Here is a 26,436-nt window from a genome sequence, read left to right as displayed (position 1 = left end):
TGTACTATCATGTTACCCAAGGCTAAGTATTATAAGAAGAGTATGGATAAGATCCAAAAATAAGCATAACATTCTCACCAAAATAATTGTTGGTTTATTAAAAAATAAAATGCATAAAACGTACACGCTTTTACTCTCGTAAATATACAAACTACAACAATTCCCAGAAGAACCGAGCAGACAAAGGCATTCATAGAAAGTGATTAATCAAGAGCCCCGTTTTATCTTAATGGCGACGTCACAGCCCTGAGAAACACCAGCTACGGTCATGTTATTATCTGTATTTATCATTCACTGTATAGAGAAACATCCAATAGAGGTGAAATTTGAGTATTTTAGATATTGATATGATCATCCAGGATTTGTGTAAATCACTTTGGCCTCCTAATTATGCAAAAAGTCACATTAGAAGTTCATGACGCATGAACACTGTTTAAAGGGCTAAAAACTACCTCTTTTTCGGTTAGGAGAAAAAGACACCACTGAATGAGCAAGTCAACGTATTAAGAGTTTGTGTTTCCAACCCTGCGAATATGCATCAGATAATTCTGTAAAATATTATAAGCTGGAATGTTTGTTTTGGGATGATGTCACGGTGACAACTCTGAAATATACATCCGTATGACACAAAAGGATTTCCTCCACAAGCGCCAAGCACAATGCCCCCCCCCCTCCAAAAAAAATAATAAACATGTATATCAACATAAGGTATCGATCTGAAAATCAACCCCTGAATTTCAGAGACATTGTTTTGGGGAACATTCTTGCCAGTCTATTCATAACAACTGAGCTGTACATGGCATGAACAGATTCATTCATGCCTGGCTGAAGACGTTTTCCCTTTTCAAACTAAACTATAGTCACCTTAAATCCATCAAATTTGTATTTCTCGGCCGAATTTAAAGCCCAATTCGCCTCCAAGTGATTCTTTGCAAGGGTGGAGCGGAGCAAAAAAAAATCAACACAGGTTTAAAATCAAATCAAAATCGTGACTCACAAAACACACACACACACACACACACACACAAACTAGTAAAGCGAGTGGAAAACCGGTATAGTTAAGCTAGTATTAACATCACTGTATGAACACCACAACATGTGGTTTTAGATAGCAGTCTAGCTGATAACTGTGAAATAAAGGAAGTATGTGAACTTGTGTAGACTGATTGGTTAGTTAGTTGAGAGGACGATTCATCTGCCGACGGCTGACAACGCGGATGCCAGGGAGACGCACACCAATTTCCGTCCACGTCACTCTCGCGCTGTCACGTTCCGCGCCGCGAAAAGGTTTGTTTTGCAACACCGCTCGGTGGACCCGTGCAGCCGGGAGGCGCGGTAGCAAAGGAAAAGTCTGGCGGTTCATACACACCTAGGAGGAGAGAAGAGCATTCGCTTTGAGAAACAGGGCCGTGTTTCACGGCTTAAAAGTTCTGCTGGGGTGGTAAGGGGTTGGGGGGGGGCCTCTTGTTCTTCACTGAAGAAATATCAAGATAAACAAGTGTACAGTGTCCTTTGCCCCCACTGTCATCATGTAACCTGTTCAACATTCAACGGCACGCACCATTCCAGAACACAGACCAAGGCACACGCCGGTGCCCCTGGTTGGTTGGCTCACCTTGGCAAGTGTGCGACTCAGTAATCATAGTGTGGCCGATCGGTGTAGGGGTCCTTGGCCCGCGGGACGGCGTACGAGGTGCTTTTGGCGGACGACACCGGAGACAGCCGCGAGCGTTCGTAACTGTAGCCGTCGGGCACTCGCCTGATCGGGCTGCGGTCTCGCGAGAGGTAAGTGGCGGCGGCCGCCGTGGCTGATGGTAGCGAGCGACGTTCGTACGGGTCGACCGTCGAGGGGATCCTTGAGAGGGAGGAAGAGGGGGGAGGGGGAGGGGGGATGTAGCCGAGGCGGCGCTCTTCAAAATAGCTCGAGCCGTACGGCCGTGCTCGGTACCTCTCGTAATAGTCAACGCCACTGGCGTAGCGCTCGTAGGCAGACACCCGCTCGGGATAGGAACCTGGGAGCCTGCCGGTGTACCGATCCCTGGCGTCGCCGCTGTATTCACGAGCAGAGCCGTAGCCTGGCCTATGGGTCGGCGGCAGCCCCCCCATGTAACCGGGCATTCTGCCGTAACCCAGCCCGCCCATGTAATCAGGTGTGGGGGGCATGCCATAGCCTCCCCTGCCGAAACCCGGGGGACCCCGAGGGTAGCCCCTGCCGCCGCCCCGGCCCCTCATCGGGCCGCCGCCGAGACGGTCTCCGTAGCTACCGCCGTTCTGACCGCCATTCGGGCAGTCTTTCGACCAGTGGCCCTGTTTTCCGCAGACGTAGCAGCCAGTTTGGGCTCCCATTCCGGGGACCGTGCGCAGGCGACTGGTGGACAGCTGTACGCTCATCAGCTTGCCTTTTGAGGAGAGAGAAGAGACGCATGAGACCGCCGTGTCCTGACACGCACTCCACTGCTTCTTAACGACTAACGTTACTCCTGACTGCACAGAAATATTAGAATGACTTGGTTGACCTGCATTATAACATTTAGACCGGATGAAAGCACCACGAAAATCACTGACGGTAGTTGTTCACTGACACCTGAGTAAATTAAAGCAAAATGCTACTCGGCACCATGCTACAATCGCCATGCCACCTAGAGGGAAGTGTGTTTTGCCCTCGCCTGACTACGGGTTCACCTTGGAAGGCGGTGTTGTCCAGCCTACTGATGGCCTCCATGGCGTCTTCCACAGACTCCATGTGAACAAATGCATAGTCCTTCACTATGTCGGCCTCCACCACCGGGCCAAACTCCTCAAACTTGGCCTTCAGCTCCTCATTGGTGCAACCCTCTGGGATGTTGCTGACATGCAGCTTGGTGGTGGACTTTGGTCGTCCACGGCTCATCTCCACGTTCATTTGCTCCCCGTTGAGCTCGTAATGGTGGAGTTTTTTAATGGCCTCCTCTGCTTCAGCTTTGTCGTTCATATGCACAAAGCCGAAGTTTTTGACTATGTCGCATTCTGAGATCTTGCCATACTGGGAGAAGAGAGTGCGTAGCTCCTCCTCCGTGGTGCTTGAGGCAAGATTGCCTATGAAGATTTTCACCATTTTCAAATCCCAATGTTTTTATTCCTGGAAGAGGAGACAAACCGTTGTTTTAACTCAATTAGTCAACCGAATAAATGTACAATATTTGAAGCCTTCGGGCAAGCATCACGCAAACGCAGCGGACCTCAGTTTTTATAGCAAGCTAACCGGCATAGCAAGTAAGGTAGCAAACAACAGCAATCATGAGTTAGTATTGTTAATATTAGCCAAGCTAGCTAACGTTACTTCCGCAGCTAATTGACCAGGCCAATATAAGCAAATGTACAATAGTTAACTAGCTTGCAAACAGTTAAGCAGTTATATCGTCTCATTAATAAATGCATGTTTATTAACACGTTGCGTTTCATATTTGTATTTATCTAACAGCTAACTACGAAACGCTGTCACCATACCTCACTGCCTACAACTGAAATGTATATGGAGTAACCAACTGCGTTATCAACAGTAGCAGGCTAGCAAGTTTGTTACTGTGCGCTAGCTAGCTTAGCAAAAAAGGCTGGCACGGCATGGTGCTAGGCTAGCGCGGCTAGTTCCTACTTCGGGTATAACAAACATACCACATTAGGGTAATATCGTAAAATGGGGTTTAGTCATTCTAACAACTTGCTTAATAAAATCACACTCTGTTTGAATATGAGATGTCCAATTCTACAATGTCCCTTACCTGAAATACGAATTTGGCCGCCACTGCCAATGAATGAATTCTGAAATGGCGCCGTGATGAGGATTTAGTAAGTGTGTGACGCAATCAAGGCCCACAAAATGAGCAGTATAGCCCCCCAATCGACACCACATTAATAGTAAAAGTTATACGTCATGTTATGTGATTCACAACTTATAACATTGTAGAATTCTTGATATTTTTTTTATCTTGTTTTCGACAGGAAGAAAAAGACTGGAGACGTTTAACAACTAATTATACAAAATCTAATTGTTTGTCAAATGCTTTGGTGAAAGAAACAAGTGTAGACAAACAGTGATGCTGATACGGGCTATTTCCCAAAGCTGCAGTTATAAGTACATGGCACATTCAAAGATGAAAAATAGCTACACGAGTCTCTGAACGTCACAGCACTCATTGACTTGCATTTCGATGTGTATTTGCGAGACCAGGGTTTGAATTCTGCTCACGGATTAATTTAGAGGTCCCGCGCGAAGGCAATACAGCAGGCCAGCATCGCCCTGGTTTTGGGGGTTTATCATCAGATATTGTGGCTTTGCCCCGTAATGCTCTAGTGACTCCTTGTGGTGGCTTGGACACCTGTGATCAACATGCACTTGCTGGTTGCAGGGTCAGTGTTATATAAACTGAGCCTACAATGTTCTCACCCTTCCCTGTACTCATGTTTAGCTCTTTCATTCCAACACTACACTGCCTGGTTCTTGACCTCCCTAATCACTGTTTTGTTGTCACTGATGGTCAACAACAGTCAGGTCATCAGCAAACTTGCATCGCCTGTTGTTCTTAAAGTTTGAGGCTTGGATAACTGGATTAACGATGTCTTAAAAAAAAACAGCTCCAGAAAAAATCCACTGCACTTTTTTCTTTCCTTTCCAAAAAAGTCTAAAAGATTTTGATTGAGGAACAGAAGAGTAAAAATTAAGGGACCACAGAAAATTGAACGCTTCTGTTCCTCACTCAAAACTTTCCTTTTCAACTTTTTGGAAAGGTAAGAAAAAGGTGCAGTGGTCTCTTAATTTTTTCCAGAGCTGTATGTTAACTTTGCTTTAGTTACATACATTCACATTTACAATTTCATATACTATCACTTACTCCCCCAAAAAGGGTTTATTGTTTTATTTGTCTTATATTTTGACACATTATACATAAAATCTCTTAATAAATCAATTTCCGCACATCATATATTTTTCCTAAAAGTACATTCAAATAGCAAATGTGTGCTCCTTCAAGTGTCTTTCATGGATGTGTGTTACATCGGGCCTAGTATGCACAACCAAACCAAACCGTTATCAGTAAATACAATATAGTGTCACTACCGGTCTCTGAACACTTGTTGGTGAAAACAAACATTGTAAGCTTCCTTCTTAAATCTCAGGACAGTTTACCTGGGTCAATGTAAGCGGCCTTAAATTTATCTCAGTAAAGTACTTCAAAGCATCTTTAGACTGTATTAGAACTCTGATTCTATGGCACATCTTTTCAAGCATTGAAGGGGAAAACATCGAGCAGCACCACCTGTGTTATGTCTTTACAGGTGGTGAATTAGGTAGGGAGAGGTGTAGCAATACATTCTGTTAACCAATGCATTTGGTTTCCAATTTATAACACTGTATCAGAAGGCAGTGCAGACTTTAGTCACTGGTTAGTATATTTCCAATTACATACTAGTAAAACAAGACTAATGGATGGGGTTACAGGGACATTGTGCACACTCTTAGGTGTTGGGGGCCATGACAGAGGGCAGTCTATGATCATTCTCAAACACACAAGGTCCCAGCTATCCCTTGGTGGCTTAGTGCGTCAGAGTCTCACGTTGTCTGTTCATCCTCTGCAGATAGAGGAGGTCTGTTCAGTTCCAGATATTCTCTCAGATTCTCATGGGGAGTCCATTATGTGTCACAGGGCCAGGCAACCTGCAGCGTCTCCAGCAGCACTTCCCATCTCAAGACACACTCTTCTTCTCCTTAGTTTATTTCTACTACTTTCCATTATTTTCTTTCCATCCTTCCTTGCTCAGTCAATTCTTCCCATCCTCTCTCAGTAGCTGCTCTCGTGACCGGTCAGGATGTAGAGGTTGCTCATTGCTGACGGGTCCTCTGTGGGGGTACTCTGGAGGACAATATCCCTGCGGGAAACGACAAAACACAATGTACGATTGTTTTTCTTCAGGTAACCTTTGACCCCTTATAGCTACACACCCAATGCTGGTAACAGAGCATTATTTAGAGAATACCTGTTTGTCCCCAAAACCCGAAATACTCTGCTTTCATCTGTGATCTCCTGCGTGACCTACACAAAAGAAACATGAATGTATTTCACCGTTTCAGAAAGATAATACACTTCCAATAGAAGATCAAGTGCTTTTGGTTTGATCGATCAGACGAACAGCATGACGGCAACACCACAATCACCTCATTCGTGTGAAGGCTTCTCCCTTTAAGACCGTGCTTCCAGAAAGCCAGAACACTGTCCTGTAAACAAACTACCCATACAACAGTAAATCAAAACATCTTCCACACACGCAGTGTTTAGCTGTAGCTTCGGGTATTATTCCACTGTTGCTATGGGTTCGTGATCGATTGAGAACACCTTATGATGCATATTATTATTATTTTTTCATAAAATTATTTTGAAATTAATTTTAGTTTTTTTTACTTAGTGTTTCAATGGGGAAGTCAAAGACCAACTCAGATGCCAGCTGCTTAGAGGGAAGCCCTTGTAAGTTGGCAATCTTCACAGTCTCTGTAAAGTAATAGACAGAAACAGTTAGTAACTGAAGGGCAGGCGGTGGCAATGATGTTCCAGGGAGACATTATGATCCAATCAGGGTTTGGAGCAAATCCATTTCAATATTATGACTTTTTTTTACTTGAACCAATCTCCAATTCAGATACAAAAAATGCCTTCATTAAAAAGATCTGAAGACAACTGGAATAGGAATATGGCATTGAACCTGACCCTGATTCCTATAGACCTTCAACAGACTCACTCTCCAGTGCAATGAGAATCGTGTCCCTGTCCAACTGTGTGGCCTGCACTGCCCTTGGTCCCACTCCAACAGGCAAACCCTCTGCACACACATGGAAATAGAGACAAAGAAATAGAAAATAAAACAATTAAAAACAATTTCTCTACACATGAAAAAATGATCACACTTCTCGGTGCTACCTGGTGAAGAATTTGGTGTTCCGTTCAATTCTATGATGTCAAACTTCAGCTGCTGATTGGCTGGTGGTTTCCCTTCCCCTGGCGAACAGTCCCTCACCCCGACACACAGCTGTGGGAACTCGTCTGTCGCAATCACCAGGAGCTCAAAGATAGGGAGCGAATCTGGTAGACGTATGTCTATGTTCTGAGAGGAGGAGAGGCAAAAGAGAATGTAGGAAGATACCAGTTTAACACGGTTCCACATCTATTTACAGAGGAACTGCTGTACCTCAAAACCCCAAAAAACAGGCCGGTTGTAGCAATGCCCTTAAAACGTCTGAAATGATCAAACAATCCCACATTGCATGTTTAAACTGTAAGGAACGTTGTTTTAGTTTTGCTGTGTTGATACACACCTTGAGCTGCATAAACTTCTGCAGAGGGTCATACCAGAGAAGCAGAACTAGACCAGATGGTACAGCCCCGCACAGGAACGTGCTGTCTGTGTATGGGTTCCTTGCTGGGACAGAGAATGAGGAAGATACATTTTTCATTTAACTCAAGTCCTGTGGTGTCATCAAACATACTGCAGCGAGAGATTTCACTCACCCACGCTGCATCTTCGACAGCCTTTAGTGTCTGGTATCTTTACAGTTACAGCATATTTCCTGCTGTAAGACAAGTGTTTTTTGTAATGTTAAACCAGGAGGAGACACAAAATGAGGCGAATTGAACACAATAATGTTGCCCCACCACCACCACACAGCCGCGCACACACACACACACACACACACACACCTCGGGCTGATCCTTTCTGTGAGGCGATTGGTACTGAGGGACAGGTGACCCTGCTTCTGCTGCTTGTGGCCTCTCTGCTCAAACAGAGCCGTCAGACTGTGGGAGTACAGTTGGGAAGACTTCCCTGAGGAATCGGGTGGGGTAGGAAATGATAAGAACCCCTGTCCAAAATGTTTGCAGTTCTTGAATCAGCTTGCCTGGTGCGACTAAACCAATGGAATAGTGTCCAAAGGCGGAAGCCCAGCACATCTGGCAATCATGGAAAGATCAATCAAACACCACATCTCAATTTGAACCCAGGTCCGGTTCTGAGTAGCGGACCTGATCCTGTGTCGACCGACGCGACAGGTGTAGCCCTACCTGAGACAGACATCAGGACATTGTTCATCACGTACAGCCAGGTACATCTCTGTGGGAGCAGCTGTGGGGGAAGAGAGTGGTAATTAGCGGAATGCTCCGGAATCCAACGCAGGCTAGCAACGTTGATTCCTACGTTTCCACAAGCGTTTGCGCCGCCCACCTTCTCAAGGGTGTCCTCGTGGAGCTCGTTGAGGTTGAGTGTGTAGACACCCTCTTCCGCACCAAGAATAAGATACTGATCTGGGAGAGATGAAATCACGTCTTGGTCGTTTTGTCATAACCTTGTATATAACTGTTTAATCCTGTCTGCACTCGTACCTCGAGTTTTAGGGAGAATCCAGGTCACTGCACAGTGGATCTTCAGAGGACAACCATTGAAGACTTTAGAGAAACAGGCACCCATCTGTGAATGAATAACAACATCATCTTGCAATATTGTGTCGACTAAATGCTGTATATTTGTTAGTAGGCATGTTTGTTAGTCAACTGAAATGTGTCCACTGTCCGTCTTCGCATTGCGGTTGTTGCATTAGGCATCACATGAAGCATTTGCGAGACCAACAGCCATTACAGACGCCGTATCTTAATGTGATCCATCCTGACGTTTCATGGATTTGGCTACACAGCGGAGAAACCAAACCAGTCGCGCACTCAAACTCTAAAAAGGCTTGTGAAGTCCGTCGTTTCCACTATAATCGATTTTCCATGTACATTTTTATTTATAAAATACAAGTCCGCCCCCCGGCAAGAAATGTCCACGAATTGTAACCCGCATAAAAATTCACGTTACTTTTTTTCTGCCGGATTAATACTGTTTCAAACTGTCTCACATTAAAATAAGGCACCTGTAGCTACATTGCGTGTAAGCGTGTGGAAAACACTGTTAGTTCTGGGTGCGTCAGCGCTCCCTACTGTACGACACGACAGTGGTGTACATGCTGTTAGACCTCTGCACTTACATGGACCTGAGGGGTAGGAGGAAGTCCATGACAGTCAGCTCTCTAGAAATTAAACAGGGTTAAACACAACAACGAAAAAGAGGGATGACTGTGCAGTTCAAATGAAAATGTTGGTCCAGGTCATGTTACGAAAGCCACGCAACTGGACCTGGCCCTCTCTGAAGAAGGTCCTCCAAAGACAAATGTTACAAGGGGCGTGATTTATTAAAAGGGCCAAAACATACGTTATTGGGTTAAAAACACACACACTCGTTTGGTCAGTTTCATAGTTGGATTATCATTTGGAATTACAATCGTAAAAATAAATATTGGCACTTTTCAACCTGGAGCGCTGGCATTTCATCTTATCCCTTTGCTTTTCTTGTCACACTGAATTGAAACTGTACGCTTCCAATGCACCAGTAGCCTTGAAAATCCATACTGCTTTTGTGACTTATGAAGCTGTGAGGCTTCGTCAAGATAACGTCATGGGGGTGACATTCCCCTCTGCTGAAAACTCACGGAGTCCTCCGTGTTCCTCCTCAGTGTGCTCCACTCTGGGGAGAGAGACGTTTCCCTGCGAGGTGGCGTCGACCCCACTGTCTTCTTCTTCTCTGCCTCTACGGCGCCCTCCTCGGAGACACCGGGGTCTCTGCGCCAAGGTCTGCTGACATCCTGCGTCGCAGAACACCTGGCCAGGACTACGGGACCGAACAGACAGCTAAACGTCTACAGGCTTTTAACCGGGAACCAAATTATGTCAAGGCAGACGAAACATAACCTGCATACACAGACTATGGCCGTTCGCTACCTGAGGTGGAGTTGTTGGGTGTGAGGATGGAGTCGGACCCCAGGGTGGAGCTGGGGCGCAGGGTGAGGTCCTTGTCCTCCAAGGTGGGACAGAAGGAGCCGATGGCAGGTAGGGAGGCCGTGGAGGGGCTGAATAGCCCACTCTTCCTTACCCCTTTACCTCCCTAAGCCACCAAAACAAAATACACAACCCACAAAACAGAAACGGCTGAGAGGTTAAAGTGATTATACAGTGAATTATATTCATGTATACCGGACTATATTGAGATGAGCTTATTTTCCTGGGAGTTGTGTTATTCTCACTTACGTCAGTAGATGGTGCTCTCCTGATGGTTAAGCTCCTGGAATAAACAGTCAATAGTAACACAGTTACCCGGGCGATCAGGTAAATCAAACGTCCATTCCATGTGGAATGCTTGCTACCGTGGTGACTGAATGAGCCTACACAGCTTATCTGAAAAGGGTCTCTGTCCCCAAGGAAATGTCCTCGACAGGGTTCTGCAGGCCTACCTCATCTGCAGCGCAGCCTCCACGCACTCTAGCAGGCTCCTGAAACAGGAAGACAGACAGTATGTTAACATTTCTCCGGGCCACTCTTGTCCTGTGTCCACGACGGGACAGAGCGGATGCCGGTGTTCACCCTCGGCGTCAAAGCTCTTCTTCTTTTCACCACAGAGCTGAGGTGATTTGTACACCCGCTCCGGCTTGGTTGCCATGGATACGGTACGTGGTGGATTTGAGATGATTCTACCCGCTGGGTTTTACGCATTGCTACTGACGGTAAACTGTAGAAGAGGAGCATCTTACGGGGACTCCGTTTCCTCTTCTGAGAGGTCCCAGTCGTCTTCATATGAGCTGTGCTGAAAACGATGAGGAAAACGTCAACAACTTCCACGGGATCCCAGTCAATAGCAACTCAGAAACATGCTACATAAAAGTCTACCCATCACACTGCCCCAAACAGACATGTTCTTTATACTTTTATTTTCAACTGGGCATGTCAGTTGTGAACCGATTCTCATGTTAAAAAACTTCCTGGCCAAAGGGATTCACTTAATAAACATTGTGTAAAATAACAACAAATAAACGCAATATTAAAAAATAAACACAAACAACCGACAGCAAGGAATCAAAGTGTAACTCTATGGGGAGGTAGGAGCAGGAGGGGGAAAAGGCAGGCCAGAATCAAACGCACATGATAACTAACGTGTACATCTACTAATCACAATGTCCCAAATGCCGTGTTATGCAGACTGGACCTTCAACCCCAAACGTGTCAAACACGCAAAGAAATGTCACTTACCATATCAGGGTAAGGCTCTGTGACTTTCCTCAACGGGGGCCCAAACTTCACTTGGTCAACTGAAAGAAACAAAGCATAGTAACCGGCGAGGAAAACTACTCTCATATACACGTGTGTGCAGTTCTAAGTTCTAACTGCTCACTGGGACAAAACATAATATGTTATTATAACTTTTAACTACTAATTTACAGTGGGTGGTGGTTTTCAGGAGTCCGTGCGTCTGTATTCCAACCCCTTGTTGCCAGGTAGATCAAGTGTCCAGTAGCCGGTGTCGCCCCCCCCCCCCCTCCCCACCCCCCATATAACAGGACACAATGTCCACACGTGAGGCACTTCTCCAGTTCCACTGTCTTATAACACAATGTGCTTTCACTGCAGCTGCCGATGGAACCCAACCAAGACAAGACATGGCCGTCTGAAGTAGAGCAGCCGCATGGTCCGCGGGCCGTCCGCGTGTTGTAATCTGCCTGACGTGGCCCATGACAATAGCCCCTCAGTCACCCGTCCTCGGCCCCCCACAGGCCTCGGCCCCGCACAGGCCTCGCCCCCCCCCCGTCGTCTCCCCACCTCCTTAGGCGTGGGACGCCAGGCATGTCGGAGCTGTGGCGGGGAAGGAACATGCAGCGTGCGTGCGGAAACAGTGCCCCCTCTATGTGTCTCTCTGTGCTGGGCGACTTGGTGACCTCACAACCCCCCCCCCCCCCCCCCCCCCCCGGGTCTCAATGGCCGTCTTGTCAGGGACCCCAAGGGTAGATTTGGCTCCATCGACTGGCCCAGCATGCGAGACATTTCCAAGAACACACAATGATATGCAGACACACACATACACACACACACACACACACACTACAGATGAGTATTCACTCAAACTATGGTGAACGCCTGTACTGTAACCGCGCAGGGCACTCTTGATGTGAGGAGGTTGCCAGGCCTCCTGACATCTTTTATTAGTGTGGCTGCCTTGACGACGCGTGGGTGTGTCCTGGTCATGGCCCTGGACGTTAGGACACTCACACTGCTCTTCAGACAGAGTCCTTTCCGTGGGCAGGTGTTTTCCTGCAGACTGGATCTTATCAGGGGCGGCGTCTCCATTCTGCAGACCCAGACATAAAGGAGATAAAATGTGTTGTTATATACTAAAGCATTTCGGCAAAAGGGGCTGTGGTATATGGCCTATATACCACCATATCCTATTACCTGGGTAATATTAGCTAGATACTTCAAACCCAAATTTGCCTTAGTGTTACTGACATGATTACCAACACAATTTAAGCAGTGAAAAGAAATGTTTGTGTCATACTTCATGTCGTGGCTTTTAGCCCGCCGCCTTCAGGACGCACCCAGTTTATGATCAGAATTTAAAACCGGGTGCTTTGAATCCCGAAACGCGGATTGGCTGATAGCCGTGGTATACGTACGCCGTATAGCACGTGAGGAGGGTGTGGTATGTGGCCACTATACCACGGCTAAGAGCTGCTCTTAGGCACGACGCGTTGCGGAGTGCCTCTTGCCGCTCTGTCAAAACGTCGCCGGTCCTCACCTCCAGGTCGTTGTCGTCCATGTTGTGTGTGTGGTGGAGCTCTGGGTTGTTGGCCATGTCCAGCAGCTCAATGATCAGATTCCGGGTCAGCAGCTGGGTGACAAATGGGTGCTGCGGAGGGGACAAGAGATGCGGCTAAAGGCCAACAGATTCCATATACCAGGACATCAATAAATTACCACTTGCAGCTAGAAATATTTTCCTTTAATCCTCAGTTAAGCACCCGATTGCCCTTCTCTGTGTAAGACTTGTTTGACAGTGACAAAGCGTGTGGGGTTCTAAGCTGTGTACCTGCAGTAAGGTCTCGGCTGATGGCCTCTTCCTGGGGTTCTTAATGAGGGACATCTTCACAAAGCTATGAAATACTGCAGACCTGCGGAGAGAGGTGGGGGGGTGAGGGGCGGGGAAGACAGAGGGATGAGACACAAATATACAGAGAATATGGATGCTGTATACAGAGGAGTGTGTCGGGAGAATCCTTTCAGGATAGAGCATTTAATGGATGACTGATGGTGAATGGTTTCGGAGGTGCAGTGTGACCATGTCCACCTCACCACTTGGTCTTGTCCTTGAGTTTGGGAGGCTGGAAGCTGCTTTTCGACATCAACATTAAGGCTCTGGAACACACATTTGAAATAGTTTGAAATGTCAGCTGGGTGGAAAATATAGTCTGGTCTCGGATCTGTTTACACAGTATGAGCCAGAGCCGAATGCTTCGTCATTCACTGACATGTCTGGCATAACAATGGACGCTACAGAGCAGGAAGGATTTTTTCGTTGGTGAGTCACACAGCCATTGTACCATAATGGATCCACAGATATTTGAATGACCCACAAAACACAACACAACACAAATATCTATCTATCATCAGGTCTCCTTTTCTCTTCCAAGGCTTCAGCCCAATTACTGTGGATTTAGTGGAGTGAAGGAAAAGGGGATGGAATGGAAGATATTTATGGCTGAGCTTAAAACTAAAGAGGAGACTGGTATAGGGCCCGTCTTGGTCTGTGACTCTGAACCATATCTCCGTCTGGGGCTGTCTGTGACTGTCAGTGACTGTCTATGACTGTGACTCTGTCTGTGACTGACTCTGTCTGTGACTGTGACTCTGTTCGTGTCTCTGAACCGTAGCTCCATCTGTGACTCTGCCCGTGTCTCTGCCTGTGACTGTGTCCCCGTCTGTGACTCTGATTCTGTCTGTGACTCTGTCTGTGACTCTGTCTGTGACTGTGACTCTGCCTGTCTCTGAACCGTAGCTCCGTCTGTGACTGTCAATCTGTGACTGTCTGTCTGTGACTGTCTGTCTGTGACTCTGTTTGTGTCTCCGAACCATATCTCCGCCTGTGACTCTGCCCGTGTCTCTGCCTCGGTTCGTGTCTGCTCCCCCAGCTGCTGCCCTGGGAGCTCACCTCATCGGGTGGAGGTCAAACATGGGTGGCTGGAGCTCCGCCAGCTCGATGGCCGTGATGCCCACCGCCCAGATGTCACACAGATGGTTGTAGCCGCCCTTCTTCTCCACCGCCGCCACCTCCGGTGCCATCCTGCCGCGGGCGCATTGAACAAGTTACACAGTGCGGTCACAGAGCACCATGAGACCTGTCATAATGCACACCTGACCTCTTCACAAGGTATTACGCTAATCTCAGTTGTCCTTCAGAAGGGTGCGTTGCTGGGAGACCCAGTCAGTGTGTTGCTGGGAGACCCAGTCAGTGTGTTGCTGGGAGACCCAGTCAGTGTGTTGCTGGGAGACCCAGTCAGTGTGTTGCTGGGAGACCCAGTCAGTGTGTTGGTGGAGGCACACCGACACAGGGAGCGACAGCACAAAGTATGTGGTTTATAAAGACTGTCATTGAAGGCCAGTTATCTCACCAGTAGGGCGTTCCTATAAAAGACTTCCTCTTGGCCACCGAGGCACTGATCTCTGCGGCTACTCCAAAATCAGCTGAAGGGAGAGAGATGAGAGGTGTTCTGAGAGGTGTTCAGAAAGATCCAATATCATTTATTTCTATCAGCCTGGTTAACCTCAAAATGATGGTGACAATGTGTGTGTGTGTGTGTGTGTGTTTGTGTGCAGGTGTGATTAGGATGGATAGTATAGATTCTCACTGACCCAGTTTGACGTCTCCTCGATCTGTGATGAGGATATTCGCTCCCTATAGACAGATGAATGCAAACACATACGCACAGATACAAACAAAAAAGACAAAGACACACACACAGACATGCACAGAAAAACGCACAGACAAAATGCACACAGACACATACAGATACACACATGAGCTCACAACAATAAGAGCCACATACAGGCAACAGGAAACTGTTCAAAATTATACCTTTATATCCCGATGCATTTTACTTGTCTCATGCAGATGGTACAAGCCCTGTAGGTCAAATAAAAACACATTGTTATTTATACAAATCCGAAATATTCTCCCCTCCAAATTTTCATGACGCACAATTTACGATAACGGCCCTACATCATTGCACCATTCCTGTAATGAGATGCACATCTTGTCATGCTATTCTGCTTCCTATCGCACTGCTTGCTCGTCCAGGAACCTATGCGCATGGAGGAGAGCGCATTCACCGGCTAACGACAACTGCTTAGCTTGCAGATGTCTGACTTGCCTCAAGGAGTTACTAGAGCATGACGAGACGAGACGACCTCGTCCAACGTTCCACCCGCCGACAGAAACTCTGGGTCGCAATGAAGCGGCAGTACTGGGATGCAGTGACCCCACCCTTGTGTCATTTGGGAGCCCCAGAATCAATTTGACAAATCTGTCAATCTCATCAATAGTTCACGCCGCAAGCCATTTCGGCATAACTCAGTAGGGAGCAAAAAACACTAACAGCTGACAGGATTGTGGGATGTAATTTATGTTGCCGTGCCGTGCGGAGGCGAGAATAAAAATGCTGCATTGCTTTCCTGTGGTTGCACAGAGACGTTTGTACGGTGACCATATCCCCCCAAGTGACAGAGCTCATGTCTTATGACTGACTAACCTGTAGAGTTTCTCTGCAGACGTAGGCTATCTGCTTCTCTTTTAACGGTCCAGTCACTGTGGAAACACCATAGCAACACTGAGATTAATGGCACAAACAAAGGCAGGGAGGGAGGAAACGAAACGACTTCCGAATGGGGTAAATTTAGTTGTAGCTGTACGCACCATGGTAAATGTCCTGCAACGAACCTCCTCCACAGTACTCCATACATATCCACAACTTGGTGTTCCTGCAAAAAAGATACAGTTTTATTGTGGGTCTTCTCTCAATACCTTTTTTATTGACTCACCAGGCTCACATTTTTAGGGATTATAAGTCTCTTCTTTTTTTTTTTTTACATATTTGGGAGATATGTGGGAGAGTTTCACTAGCCAAACAAATCACACAGTTTTCGGACTTAGAGATGTTACAGAGGTAAATACTATCAGACATTCCAAGAGGACGAGGCTAGATTGGAGAAAACTACCTGTGATAGCTGCCAAAATAGGCCACGATGTTCTTGTGTTTACACTCCTTCATCATAGTGATCTCCTGCTGGATGGATGTGATGTCATCACCTGAACAAAGGGCACGCAGGTCAAATGACCTGTTACGATTATTACTACTACAACTACTACTTTACCACTAATACTACTACTACTTACACTTCTACTACTCATAGTCCTTCAATGGTTACTACTCATATTACCGCCTCTATTACCATTACTTAAAATACTACTACTGCTGTAGGTAATAGTAGTTGTTAACTTCATGTTACACCACTGTCAACAAAGAGGAATGTACTACACAAAGCATTCATGGTAGCAATGCTGGCAAGAAACTATAACACCGAAGGGCCAGTTCAGTCTTGTCCAAAACTGAGCCATTCACTTACCAGGATCTAGTTTTACCATTTTTATGGCTGCCATTGCTGAACTCTTGATGTTGCGAGCCTGGAAAAAAAGAGACAACTTCACTGTGATTGATTTCTACTCTGAACTTTCCTGTAAAATGTGCAACAGGATACAGGCTACAGAACAACGGGTATTTTTCAGCAGCGGAAAGTGTTCCAAAAGGGCTCTTCAGCGGTCCCCAAAAGAAAACCATTGTGGTTCCTGGAAGATACATTTTTTGTTCCAAGTCAAATTCCTTTTGGATTCCAAGTCGAATCCTCTGTGTAAAGGGTTTTTTCAAAGGGTTCTATCACAGGGACAACTGAAGAACCCAGTTAGGTTCAAGATAGCACTTTTATTTCTCAAAGAGTGTACATAAGCCTACAGTAGAACATCTGTATCACGGAGAGTGTAACACCCACAGTGATCAGTGTTTCACATTGTGGATGATGTATTGCAATCACCCTATTCATTATGGCCAATTAGGGGTTTGCTAAATTTTTAAAGATACAGATATATTCCCTCTCACTGTTGATCTTGGCCAACTCCATGCCAAAATGGAGCAGTGCACAGAGTCTATCTCTATGGTTACTGCATCCAAGCTGTGGATCTGCCGTGCAGGAGAGCTCCTCGTTCTTGGTTGTAGAGGATGCACCGAAGGTGGTCTCCCAGATACGGGAACTGTTCAGCAGAAGGGGCTGAAGTAGATCTCAAGTATTCTGGGGAAAAGGTGCGACGAGGAGTGGTCCCAAATCAGAGAATAAGAGCCGAGATTATATCAAGGCGGGGCTTCCAGTGGACTGGAGAACGTCTTTGTCCTTCAAAGGCGCGATTGTACAAAATGTTTAGGTGAGGACACTAAAATAGCCCACTGGTATTGTGTCTCCTTTCCTCTTTTAGGTGTTGGTGATTACAGTCTAAATTGTTATTCACTGATTCCAGTGTTAGCCAGTTATATCTGTACACAAAATACATAACAATTGTCAAATACCAGTTATCTGAAAACCAAGTATCTTTCCTTGTTATGAAAGGTCCTCTTTGTGAAACTCGAATGAATACTGTCGACCTTCACACCAGCCCGATACATTTGAACCAGAACTCGGTTCTCTCCAACGGATTGCGTTTCCCATCCCATCCCTATAGGGAGCCCTGGGCATGTGTCCAAAACACAGTCTCAGCATCTGGTCGTCTAACCAGATTAGTTTGCTGCCGTCTCTAACCTTCAGCTTCACCTTGCAACAATTTAACAGTGGCAGACTAAGAGAGAGGCTGCTGCAGACCATTGTAGCGACAGTAGTAAGAGGGATTTTCTATGCACCACCAGCCTGTTTTTAAAGGGCCAAGTATTCCCCTAAATAGAACATTAACTGCCATTTAGAATTAAGATTGATGCAGCACCAGTCCTGCAGGGAATATCGTGTCTCCTTACAGATGCAGAACCTTGAGCGTTGAGGTCGGTGACGGTTTCAGTTGAGACAGTGGACACTAAGTTAGCGGAGGCATGAGGTACATCCCTGCTTCCCTGCTGTTAAATACGGAGGACGTGGTTTACAACATCTTTGTTAATCCTTCATTTCTTTCCGGTTTTAACCTCTAAACACGGATGGCTTCCATTCCGTTAGAAAGGTCGAAGCAATCAGGTTCTAAGGCCCTCAACTCTCTCTACGCACAACACAGCATTGAGTTAGGTGGCCCATAGACAAAACCTGAATCTTGGCTGCACCGACGTCCTGTGTTTTTTCCTGTCATACCAGAGAACTTCCTGTGACTAAAGGGACTGTAATGTCCCTTTAAGGCTCGGCACTGGAAGCCTGAAACAACAGCATGCTACGGGTACATACGATCCCACAGACAATGGGGAGAAAAATAAAACTTCACCACCACCTTGATCAAGGTTCCAAAAGATCTTTCTCACAGGGTAAGATTATTGAAGTTCCACTTAGTAAAAAACATGAAAGGTTTTCCCCTTATTTTCCACAGAGCCCCTTCAGGAGCATGTTGCACTTAACTTGCCTCAAATCACAATAGATATTCAGGAGCATGTTGCACTTAACTTGCCTCCAATCACAATAGATATTCAGTAAACGATGGGCCTAGTCCAGCTGAAACAGTGAACTGTATTGCTGGGCCACAGCAAATTTCTTCCTCCATCGACCACTTGGGCTGACTAAACGGCACTCCCTGGTTTCAGAAAAAAATAAATTCTGTCTGACTTCTTGACTTCCTCTCCCTGGCACGTCTTCTGCCTTCTGTCTTCCCTGCCCTCCCGGAGGTCCATGGCAGCGGTCATCTATCGCACCCCCAGAACGGTCTCCTCCATCAGCCTCAGAACGCTCTCTAACCTCCCTGTGGCCTGCTGGAAACCTGGTTCCCCCATTTTTGTCAGATCTGTGTGTGCTACGTGTGATGTAATGCGCAGCATCTAATGACCCGGAGCTTTGATGACGTTGACTGGGCTCTGCAGTTCTGCTGCTGTTTTCTGAGCTTTTCTTTTTCTGTTCCGTGGGTTTTCCCCCAACATCAAACCGCAGGAATTCCAAGTCCGGCCATAACAAGTTCATAACTCTGAATGTACACGTTTGATAGCTTGCCTTCTTCTCACAAAGGCCTAGTTTTACAAGATATGACATGGCTATTTAAACAGAAAAGCAACTTCCAGCTGAGGACTTTGACATTATTATTGGCATACTTTAGAGGCATGAAATTCTTGCTTTGTGTTCTACATTCCCTATTCACCTAGCTGTAGCGGATCACATACTCTAAAGCCAAACCACCAGCTGAAGAGTTTCCTGTGAACAACTGTCCTCTCGTGAATGTCCACAGAGTAAGGGAGCCCACTAGGTCACATGTCCAGTGGTTTGACCCCTGACCTCCAACGAGGCTGGAAAAACAGAACCACGGCAGCGAGTAGGCCAGCCAGCAAGGTAGTAGGAGGTGATGATAATGGGCCATTGTCTAGGAGACTGTAACAGTTTCCCCTTTCACAGCAGGCAGATGGGCACAACCCAGTCAGTGAGACATCAATAAGACATGGCAGTTGTTCAGGGTGGCAGGATAGCCTAGTGCTTTAGGCCTGTATATGAAAGGCCACAGGTTTTTAATCAAATAAACAAAAACAAAAAACCGGTTGTTCTTTCCACGAGCAACACAGTTTACCTTAGTTTCCCCCTGGTCACTGCTGTAAAGAAAATAATCTGTTATGGGTGAAATGACAGTTTGAAAAATTCTGAGGACGTACAACATTTGATCTTGTGAAATGAAGGACATTTTCATTGTTTTTGATTGTTCATAAGTACTCATCCGAAAAGTTCACATAATTCCGCTTCCAGCTACATTTGTTTAATTTTTTTGAAACATGGACAGCATATTTGATCCCAAATCAAGGAAGGGTTAAGAGGCACACAAGAATCCAAGTCTGTCATTCTCACAGGATGCATGTAAAAGACATTCAGGGTGGGATTACAGGATGTTTGTATCCTGCAGCTCATATCAACTCCAAACAGCAGTCAGACACGACTGATATTTTTATTAAATAAATAAATTAGGTATTGGTGGCAAGAAGTTATGTCAGAGAGACCTCTAGACTAACTGTACTGTAGCGTTTGTCTTAAAAAAAGAAAATGTATAGCCCACTACAGTAATAATAGACAGAATAACAATGCTCCCAAGAGCTTTTCGGAATTGGTGTGAGAGTTCATAAAAAGCGCAATACACTGTAACATGGTGCGTTCAACCCTGATGAATGTCGCTTTAATAATAGCTGGGTCCTAATGGATGTGGCACTAATGGACCTGTCCGGATGCCCTGCCTACAGAACAGAGAACGAACTACCAGTTAAATTCTTTACCCATGTGCCTCTTAACATGTCGTTAACGTGCTGACACGAACCTACACGCATAATTCTCCCGTTAACCGTAGCTGTCCGTCTGGGGTGCCATGTCATTTAACTTGTAACCCTAGTTGAATAATAAAGTTGACGTCTGCGCAATAACGTTAGATAGGATTAGAAAGGACACTGCAATAACGTAGCCTAGCAGTTCTACCCAGTAAGAAAATGTCAACACCAAATGCACACAATATACATCTCGGAACAAATAAACGTTTAACTCGTTGGCTGGAGTGATTAACCGCAGACGAACAGGTCAACCGCGCAGTCCCTTAACACCTACGTAGCCAATCAAAACGCAAACGATCAAATCCAAGCCGATCGCGCATTTTTCTACGGCCGACTCACCTTGTAGACATCCCCGTACGTGCCACTCCCGATACGATGAATTAACTCGTAATCATTCAAAGGGTCCAAAAACGACACCCCGATAGTGGTATCCATACTTGCAGAGTGAACGGAGTCTGGTCTCACACGCGCTTCTGTTCGCTCATGTCTACACACACCAAGCCAACCACTGTACGCGCGGTGGGCTACAGCGGCAGCGAGCCCTGGGTCGCAATGTCTTGTGAATACTACTAATCAACACTAGTATTGTCTTCACCAGGTAAATGTAATAGACGAACAATGTCCGTAGACCCAATTACGTCGCCGGACACTGCATATCACCATTGTTTCCCTCAGGCTTCCAGGTTAATGCACGCGAGTAACACCAGATCACGCACTACCGCGTATTGGAGTCAAGGTAGAGTTCTCAAATCTTCTGATATTTGCGCATTACGTAATTTCACCGCTCAGGAACGCAGGGTAGCAGGTTACATAGCTTAAACATGTGTAAATAACCAATCATGTCATGTCAAAAGTATTTGTTCCAGGAAATAAATAATCAGATTTTAACTTATTTTTATTATCTGCAGATAAAAAACAAGTTATCAAACAAAAAAACTATTGTATCTATCTAGCTGGGACACCTACAGCAATCCCCTTTAAACAGTGCGTGGTCTTTCTGGTCGCTTTCTAATCATGAGGTTGCCTATTGCAGCTTCGGCTTGTCTCAGTACTAAAGGCCACCTAAATTAGAAATAAAACAGGCGAAGTAAGGCAACGAATAGCTAGCATAAGTGACAACATAGAAGGACATTGTTACACGGTAATAGTCCGAATCACCTTTTCAGTAAAAAATAGAATGAAAATTAACATTCAAGACTAGAAGACAGACTGCAATACAGACTGTTTGCTAAGAGAGTAACTGCCCCACCCATTAAGATATTGAAAGAAAAAAAAAATATCTAAACGCCCATTACTTTGGCTTTTGCAGAACTTCCAAATATCATTCAACAAGACCTCAACCGTTGAAGTGCATTACTGCCAATATGCCACGGGAGCTATGACACATGATCATTACTGGATCACAAGATTAAAAATCAAAAATCTACTGGTCAACAACTCTGTTCACACTTGATTAAAGTGACCACCGCCACCCCTTGACACACTTGTTGCCCTTCCTGACACTTGTGTGTCCTGATGGGGGGGTGATATGACTTTAAAAAGAACGGTTGGAAGAAAGAAATAAAACAGAAATGCAGAATGCGCACAGAAGACACAAGCAGGTCGATGCGGTAGTCTTCTAGCGTTGCCTTGCTTCAGTCAGGGGACAACGGAATATCCACCTACAGACAGCAGCTCCCTTTATGTTCCCGCACGAAGGAGAGAAGGTCTATTCTGGTCACAGGCATGTTTGTGCTGTACAGTTAAACCTGGTCACAGGTTTTTGTGCTGTATAGTCAACTCATGAGAGAACAACTTGAACAGTCAACCCATTTTTCCCCTTTACTAATTTAATGATTTTCAATTTGCTATAATCGTCTTGTCCTCCCCCCACTACCGCTCTGGAGCTCGGGCAGCACTGAGCGAATTTGTGCCGCCACGGCGGACTCCTCCAGGCACAGCCGGTACGCCGCCACCTGGACTCAAACCGACCGGTGCCTAGACAACTCCCACCACAGCCACGGCAGTTGGGGCTGGTCAGCGGTTCTGGACTCCAGAGATGAGGTTTACAGACACTTATCTACACGACACCAGACCTGGGAAATGGTCCAGACAAAGTCCTTAGAGAGACTTGCGCTGGCGTTTCATGAACGACATGGTGTAGTCCCCGGACGGCGAGCTCTTCTGCCTTTTCATCTGCACCTGCGACTGCGCCGTGAGCTGCAGCTTGATGGCGCTGGAGTTGACCTTGGCCGCGGACAGGAGCTCCTTCATGCCCTTCATCTTCTTGCTCTGGAAGGCCACCAGGGGGCCTCCCCCGGGGGAGGGTGTCTGTTGGGGAGGAGAGGGCACCGGGCTAGGGGACTTGGCCTTGCCTTCCAGGTCCCCGCCACGGAGCCCCGAGGAGCGCCGCCGGGTGCCCCCCTCGCCGCCCACCTTCCGGGCCTGGGCGGGCTGGGCCGGGGGCTGGGCCGGGACGGCGGACTGCGTCGGGGGCGAGGCTTGGTCTTCCAGTTTGGACTCGCGTCTCGGGCCGCGCCTCCGGCCCTCCCGGGGGTCCTCGCTGGACTGGTCGTCGTCCTCCTGGGGCTCCGGCTCTTTGGTGATAATGGACACCTTCTGGCGAATCTGCGAGGGAATATTTAGTGAGCACAAGCGGGGGAAAACAGCGAGAAGGTTTGGCCTGCACACAAGGACACGTGGGGGGGGGACGGTCCACTTTAAGCGGTACGGGAAATCTCGTCGGCTCGAGTGGAACGTTCCCTTATAGCGAACGGCTTCAAGATCCGGTTCGGAGGGGTTTTACCTGAGCGTCAAAGCGACTGAGAGACTGGACCAGGTAGGTGGCCCAGCCCACGTGGAGGACCGGTGTGGGACTGCCCTCCTCCCATTTACAGATGCCGTCATAGAACCGCAGAAGGTGGGCAAAGCATTCCGGGTCTTGGAGGGCAGAAAGGGCCGCCGCCTGTCTGGGCTGGTCCTGAACAGAGGGAGTTGAAGAGAAACGTGAATGGAAAGGAGCAGGTAACAGACTTGGGAGATGGGGGGGCAAACGAGAAAGGGATTCATTTCAAGAGGTCATGCGAAAGGCCTCGGCTGCTCTGAGACTTGAGATCGAAACGTGAATATTGACCATTGCCTTCTCTCCCCCCTCGCAGCCCTCCCCTCCGCTCTCGGCTGCTGCGGCCGTCTCCTTCAGCAGAGTGGGGATGACGTCGTTGGCGATGTCAAAAAACTCCTTGTAGATCTCCTCGTCCTCGCGGAAGTAGTTGTAACTGTCAAAGACGGGTAACATGGGTGAGACAAAGCCGTGAACGGTCTGTGCACAGCAGAGATCAGTCACTAAGTACAATTATCCGTTTGTGATTATTATTATTCACTAAAAAATTATGGGTTCGGTGAATTTGTTTTCTCTTGTAGTCACTTGTATTCTCGTCTCGGTTGGAAATGATCACAGTGGCAGAAGGTTAACACACACACAAAAAAAAAAAATACACAAAAAAAAGGTAACGTTCAAAATATATCCCAGTCCTTTCTGTAGTGACAGTGAAACGAGGAGGCAGAAATTACCAAACAATAGGAGAAACCGGAAATGTAGAAAGGGAGCGGGGAGCCCAGATAGGGGGGGGGGGTTGACTGACTGCTGTTCTGGGTGTGTCCAGACCACAGATGACAGAGAGCCCTTCTGGTCGTTCCCTGTGATCCAGTCAGTGAGTATTTTTAGCGCAGACAGGCTGAAGAATAGTATGTTTATGTAAGACCGAAGTGCAGGTTCACCGCCACACAAGGACCAGCGCCACGACTGAAAGGACGTTTCCTGTGATTCCCTGTCCTGAGGACACTGTAGACAGGCTGCGCTAGCACACTAGTCAGACACATGACTTCTCTAGGACAGAGGGTGGGGGTTTTTAGTCCAAATTCACTCAGGTTGTCAGTTCCTTGAGTTACCAAATGTAACAGTTGCTGCCACAAATCAAGCTCAATGGAGAATCTACACTGAATTCGATTTTTGTTAGTCCAGGTCTAGGCTTATTCTGTGTCAGCGAAACCAGCCCTTTGTCTTCCAGGGTTTGTTCAACCAAGATCCTGCAGACCCAGAATCACAAATACAGAAAACCTGGTCTGGATATAAAAACGACAAACAGCGTAATTGACTGTAACGTTCTGAAGGGTTTGGAAAACGTCCATGACATTTAGGGATCTGCTGCCCCCTGCTGCCCCAAAGGTGCAACAGCAACAGACATCAATGGTCACTGCGTACCTCAACACGGTCAGCAGGCCTGCCCGCAGAATCCGCCAGGGTATCGAAACACGGCTCGGCTGACCGCGTCACGAAACCATTGCGTGCGCATCGAGAGAGAAGGCCGTGACTCATCATAATTCAGAATGGTCAAACAGCCACGGAAAAAAAAAAAATACTGACCAGAAGGTACCACGTGGCGAAATGCACGGGGGTCATGTCAACTCAGACAAAGATGTCTTTCTTTATGTTACATTAGAAATGCGCTTACTTTACTACAGTTCCACTAGTGGGAAGGAACAGGGACACCTAAAACAACACCACCCCCATTGGGGGGGGGCGGTCCTCTCAGTAGGTCAAACATTCGTATTGCCACTAAACTCAAGACAGCTCACAGTAAGGAGGAGGACTCGTATAGGAGGTGGCTGAAAGAACTCACTCCTGCATGACCTGCGCCGCCTCAGCCCAGGCTCCCAGCGCCTCCCGGACCTCCCGGTGTCGGTAGTGGTAGCCGGCCAGGTACATGAAGGGGTAGATGTGCTCATTGTTGTAGTACTTCTTGGCAGAATTCACCGCCTTGGGAACAAACAGACACGGTACACATTATATCGCATATTTTAACAAAAGGGACGCTGGTTGTGTTTTTCACGCTGGCGTGCAGGAACCTGTCTCTCACTTTAAGGTGGATGGTGTAGGGGCTCTCGTTGCCCGGGATGGGCTCCTGGTCCTCCAGGTCAGCCAAGGTACCCATGGCCATCGGGTATCTGAGGTAGAGCGCGGGAACAGAACATCCGTCACATGGCAGAATGAAAGAAAATCAACAGAGGCCATTTCGTGAAAACAGCCGTCTTTAAGACGACTTGCTCCTGAAAGCATGTGACCCACCTCTCCAAGTCTCCTCTCTCGTACAGCAGCCATAGAAGCCTCTGTGGGGGGCAAAGACAAGAAACGGCCAAGGATCACAGAGAGAATCGGAGAAAGAGAGACAGACGGAGAGCACCAGAAAGAACAACACCGATGCGGTATACTAAATACAAACTACAGCTCAAACATGCTTGATGTCTGGTACTCTGATGAGGCCAACAGGTGCAAATCGTCCCTGACAACATCAGCAGCTCCCACTCAATACACTTTATTCCAGGTACGATCGCCTGTGTGCTAGCCCACAGTACATTCCTTTAGTTGACCCTGGTATCAGACCGACCTGTTGGAGCTGGAGCAGCTCGGAGCTGTCGGTGTGCAGGTCCAGCGAGGGGTTAATGGCGCACACCATGAAGGCCACTTCCATGTTCCTGTTGCACTTCATGTAGGAGCCTTTGAGGTAAAGCCAACTCTGGGAAACAGGGGATGGCCGCGGGGTTAGGGTTACGTTTTGACAGGGTCCAGCACAGACATAGCGGGAGGGACAGACAGACGGACAGCGAGAGAGACAAGGAGACAACGGTTTTATGCTAATCCGTAGGCGAAGAGTCTCTGTACCTTACTTACCCGCTCACTGACGCCCGCCGCAACGGTCTGCCCCCGGCGGTCCTCGTTGCCCTTGCCGTGCCAGGTGACCTCGGCGGTCTCCTCCCCGTTCTTGCCAAATATGACCCAGGCGTGGTCCTCCGACAGGGCCAGGTGCACATCACGCAGGCCGAGCGTTTGACACGCCGCAACCACCGCGAACGCCACCCCCGAGCTGTCCAACTTAGTACCTGTTTTACAGAGACAGACATCAATAGGTTTAAGTGGCTTTGAATCTGCACACAAGCAACTTGTATTCTTTTTT

At 47.1% G+C, this 26,436-nt stretch overlaps 3 protein-coding genes across 8 annotated transcripts in view; all 3 read right to left on the bottom strand.

Moving 5' to 3' along the window:
- Positions 1 to 71: 71 nt before the first annotated feature.
- Positions 72 to 3,864, bottom strand: rbm4.2 (RNA binding motif protein 4.2). The gene is made up of 4 exons (XM_010887934.4): positions 3,759 to 3,864; positions 2,683 to 3,118; positions 1,616 to 2,399; positions 72 to 1,369 (listed from the first exon to the last, which is right to left on the bottom strand). Exons 2-3 carry the CDS (start codon positions 3,092 to 3,094, stop codon positions 1,633 to 1,635), a joined length of 1,179 nt encoding a protein of 392 aa, XP_010886236.2. The 5' UTR covers positions 3,095 to 3,118; positions 3,759 to 3,864; the 3' UTR covers positions 72 to 1,369; positions 1,616 to 1,632.
- A 989-nt stretch (positions 3,865 to 4,853) lies between these two features.
- map4k2 (mitogen-activated protein kinase kinase kinase kinase 2) lies at positions 4,854 to 21,239 on the bottom strand. 3 transcript variants are annotated; one of them, XM_010887935.4, is made up of 32 exons: positions 20,786 to 21,239; positions 16,554 to 16,611; positions 16,146 to 16,236; positions 15,844 to 15,908; positions 15,680 to 15,735; positions 15,007 to 15,054; positions 14,784 to 14,826; positions 14,543 to 14,615; positions 14,083 to 14,214; positions 13,227 to 13,289; positions 12,964 to 13,045; positions 12,673 to 12,783; positions 12,147 to 12,225; positions 11,133 to 11,191; positions 10,637 to 10,689; positions 10,340 to 10,378; positions 10,137 to 10,170; positions 9,831 to 9,993; positions 9,542 to 9,720; positions 9,041 to 9,082; positions 8,400 to 8,484; positions 8,242 to 8,321; positions 8,082 to 8,142; positions 7,722 to 7,845; positions 7,533 to 7,594; positions 7,340 to 7,443; positions 6,945 to 7,128; positions 6,766 to 6,846; positions 6,432 to 6,518; positions 6,188 to 6,258; positions 6,010 to 6,065; positions 4,854 to 5,901 (listed from the first exon to the last, which is right to left on the bottom strand). In XM_010887935.4, exons 1-32 carry the CDS (start codon positions 20,879 to 20,881, stop codon positions 5,814 to 5,816), a joined length of 2,649 nt encoding a protein of 882 aa, XP_010886237.1. In that variant the 5' UTR covers positions 20,882 to 21,239; the 3' UTR covers positions 4,854 to 5,813. The 3 variants fall into 3 exon arrangements, with proteins under 3 accessions (XP_010886237.1, XP_019898945.1, XP_010886239.1); XM_020043386.3 differs by lacking the exon at positions 20,786 to 21,239 and adding an exon at positions 18,610 to 18,955; XM_010887937.4 differs by lacking the exon at positions 9,041 to 9,082.
- Positions 21,240 to 21,323: 84 nt separating this feature from the next.
- Positions 21,324 to 26,436, bottom strand: part of men1 (multiple endocrine neoplasia I) — an 8,566-nt gene continuing 3,453 nt past the window's right edge. For 2 of the 4 annotated variants that reach the window (XM_010887939.5, XM_010887938.4), the window contains exons 3-10: positions 26,145 to 26,362; positions 25,870 to 25,998; positions 25,551 to 25,591; positions 25,342 to 25,429; positions 25,105 to 25,241; positions 23,559 to 23,700; positions 23,232 to 23,405; positions 21,324 to 23,053 (exon numbers count right to left, since the gene is read on the bottom strand). In XM_010887939.5, the coding sequence (XP_010886241.1) occupies positions 22,547 to 23,053; positions 23,232 to 23,405; positions 23,559 to 23,700; positions 25,105 to 25,241; positions 25,342 to 25,429; positions 25,551 to 25,591; positions 25,870 to 25,998; positions 26,145 to 26,362 (1,436 nt within the window). In that variant the 3' untranslated portion in view covers positions 21,324 to 22,546. The remainder of the gene's footprint in view (positions 23,054 to 23,231; positions 23,406 to 23,558; positions 23,701 to 25,104; positions 25,242 to 25,341; positions 25,430 to 25,550; positions 25,592 to 25,869; positions 25,999 to 26,144; positions 26,363 to 26,436) is intronic. The other 2 variants (XM_010887940.5, XM_010887941.4) reach the window with 2 other exon arrangements.

Source organism: Esox lucius, chromosome 24, assembly GCF_011004845.1.
Source record: "Esox lucius isolate fEsoLuc1 chromosome 24, fEsoLuc1.pri, whole genome shotgun sequence".
In the NCBI taxonomy this organism is placed as follows: domain Eukaryota; kingdom Metazoa; phylum Chordata; class Actinopteri; order Esociformes; family Esocidae; genus Esox; species Esox lucius.
This window is presented reverse-complemented; position numbering and strand designations above follow the sequence as displayed.

Excerpts from the sequence above, each read along its gene's own strand:
- map4k2 (XM_010887935.4), bottom strand. The coding sequence starts at position 20,881 with ATGGATACCACTATCGGGGTGTCGTTTTTGGACCCTTTGAATGATTAC. Across the intron at positions 13,046-13,226 it reads CTCAAGGACAAGACCAAGTG|GTCTGCAGTATTTCATAGCT; the intron begins GTGAGGTGGACA and ends CTCTCTCCGCAG. Across the intron at positions 8,322-8,399 it reads GATTCTCCCTAAAACTCGAG|ATCAGTATCTTATTCTTGGT; the intron begins GTACGAGTGCAG and ends CATCTCTCCCAG.
- rbm4.2 (XM_010887934.4), bottom strand. The coding sequence starts at position 3,094 with ATGGTGAAAATCTTCATAGGCAATCTTGCCTCAAGCACCACGGAGGAG. Across the intron at positions 2,400-2,682 it reads GGACAACACCGCCTTCCAAG|GCAAGCTGATGAGCGTACAG; the intron begins GTGAACCCGTAG and ends TCTCCTCAAAAG.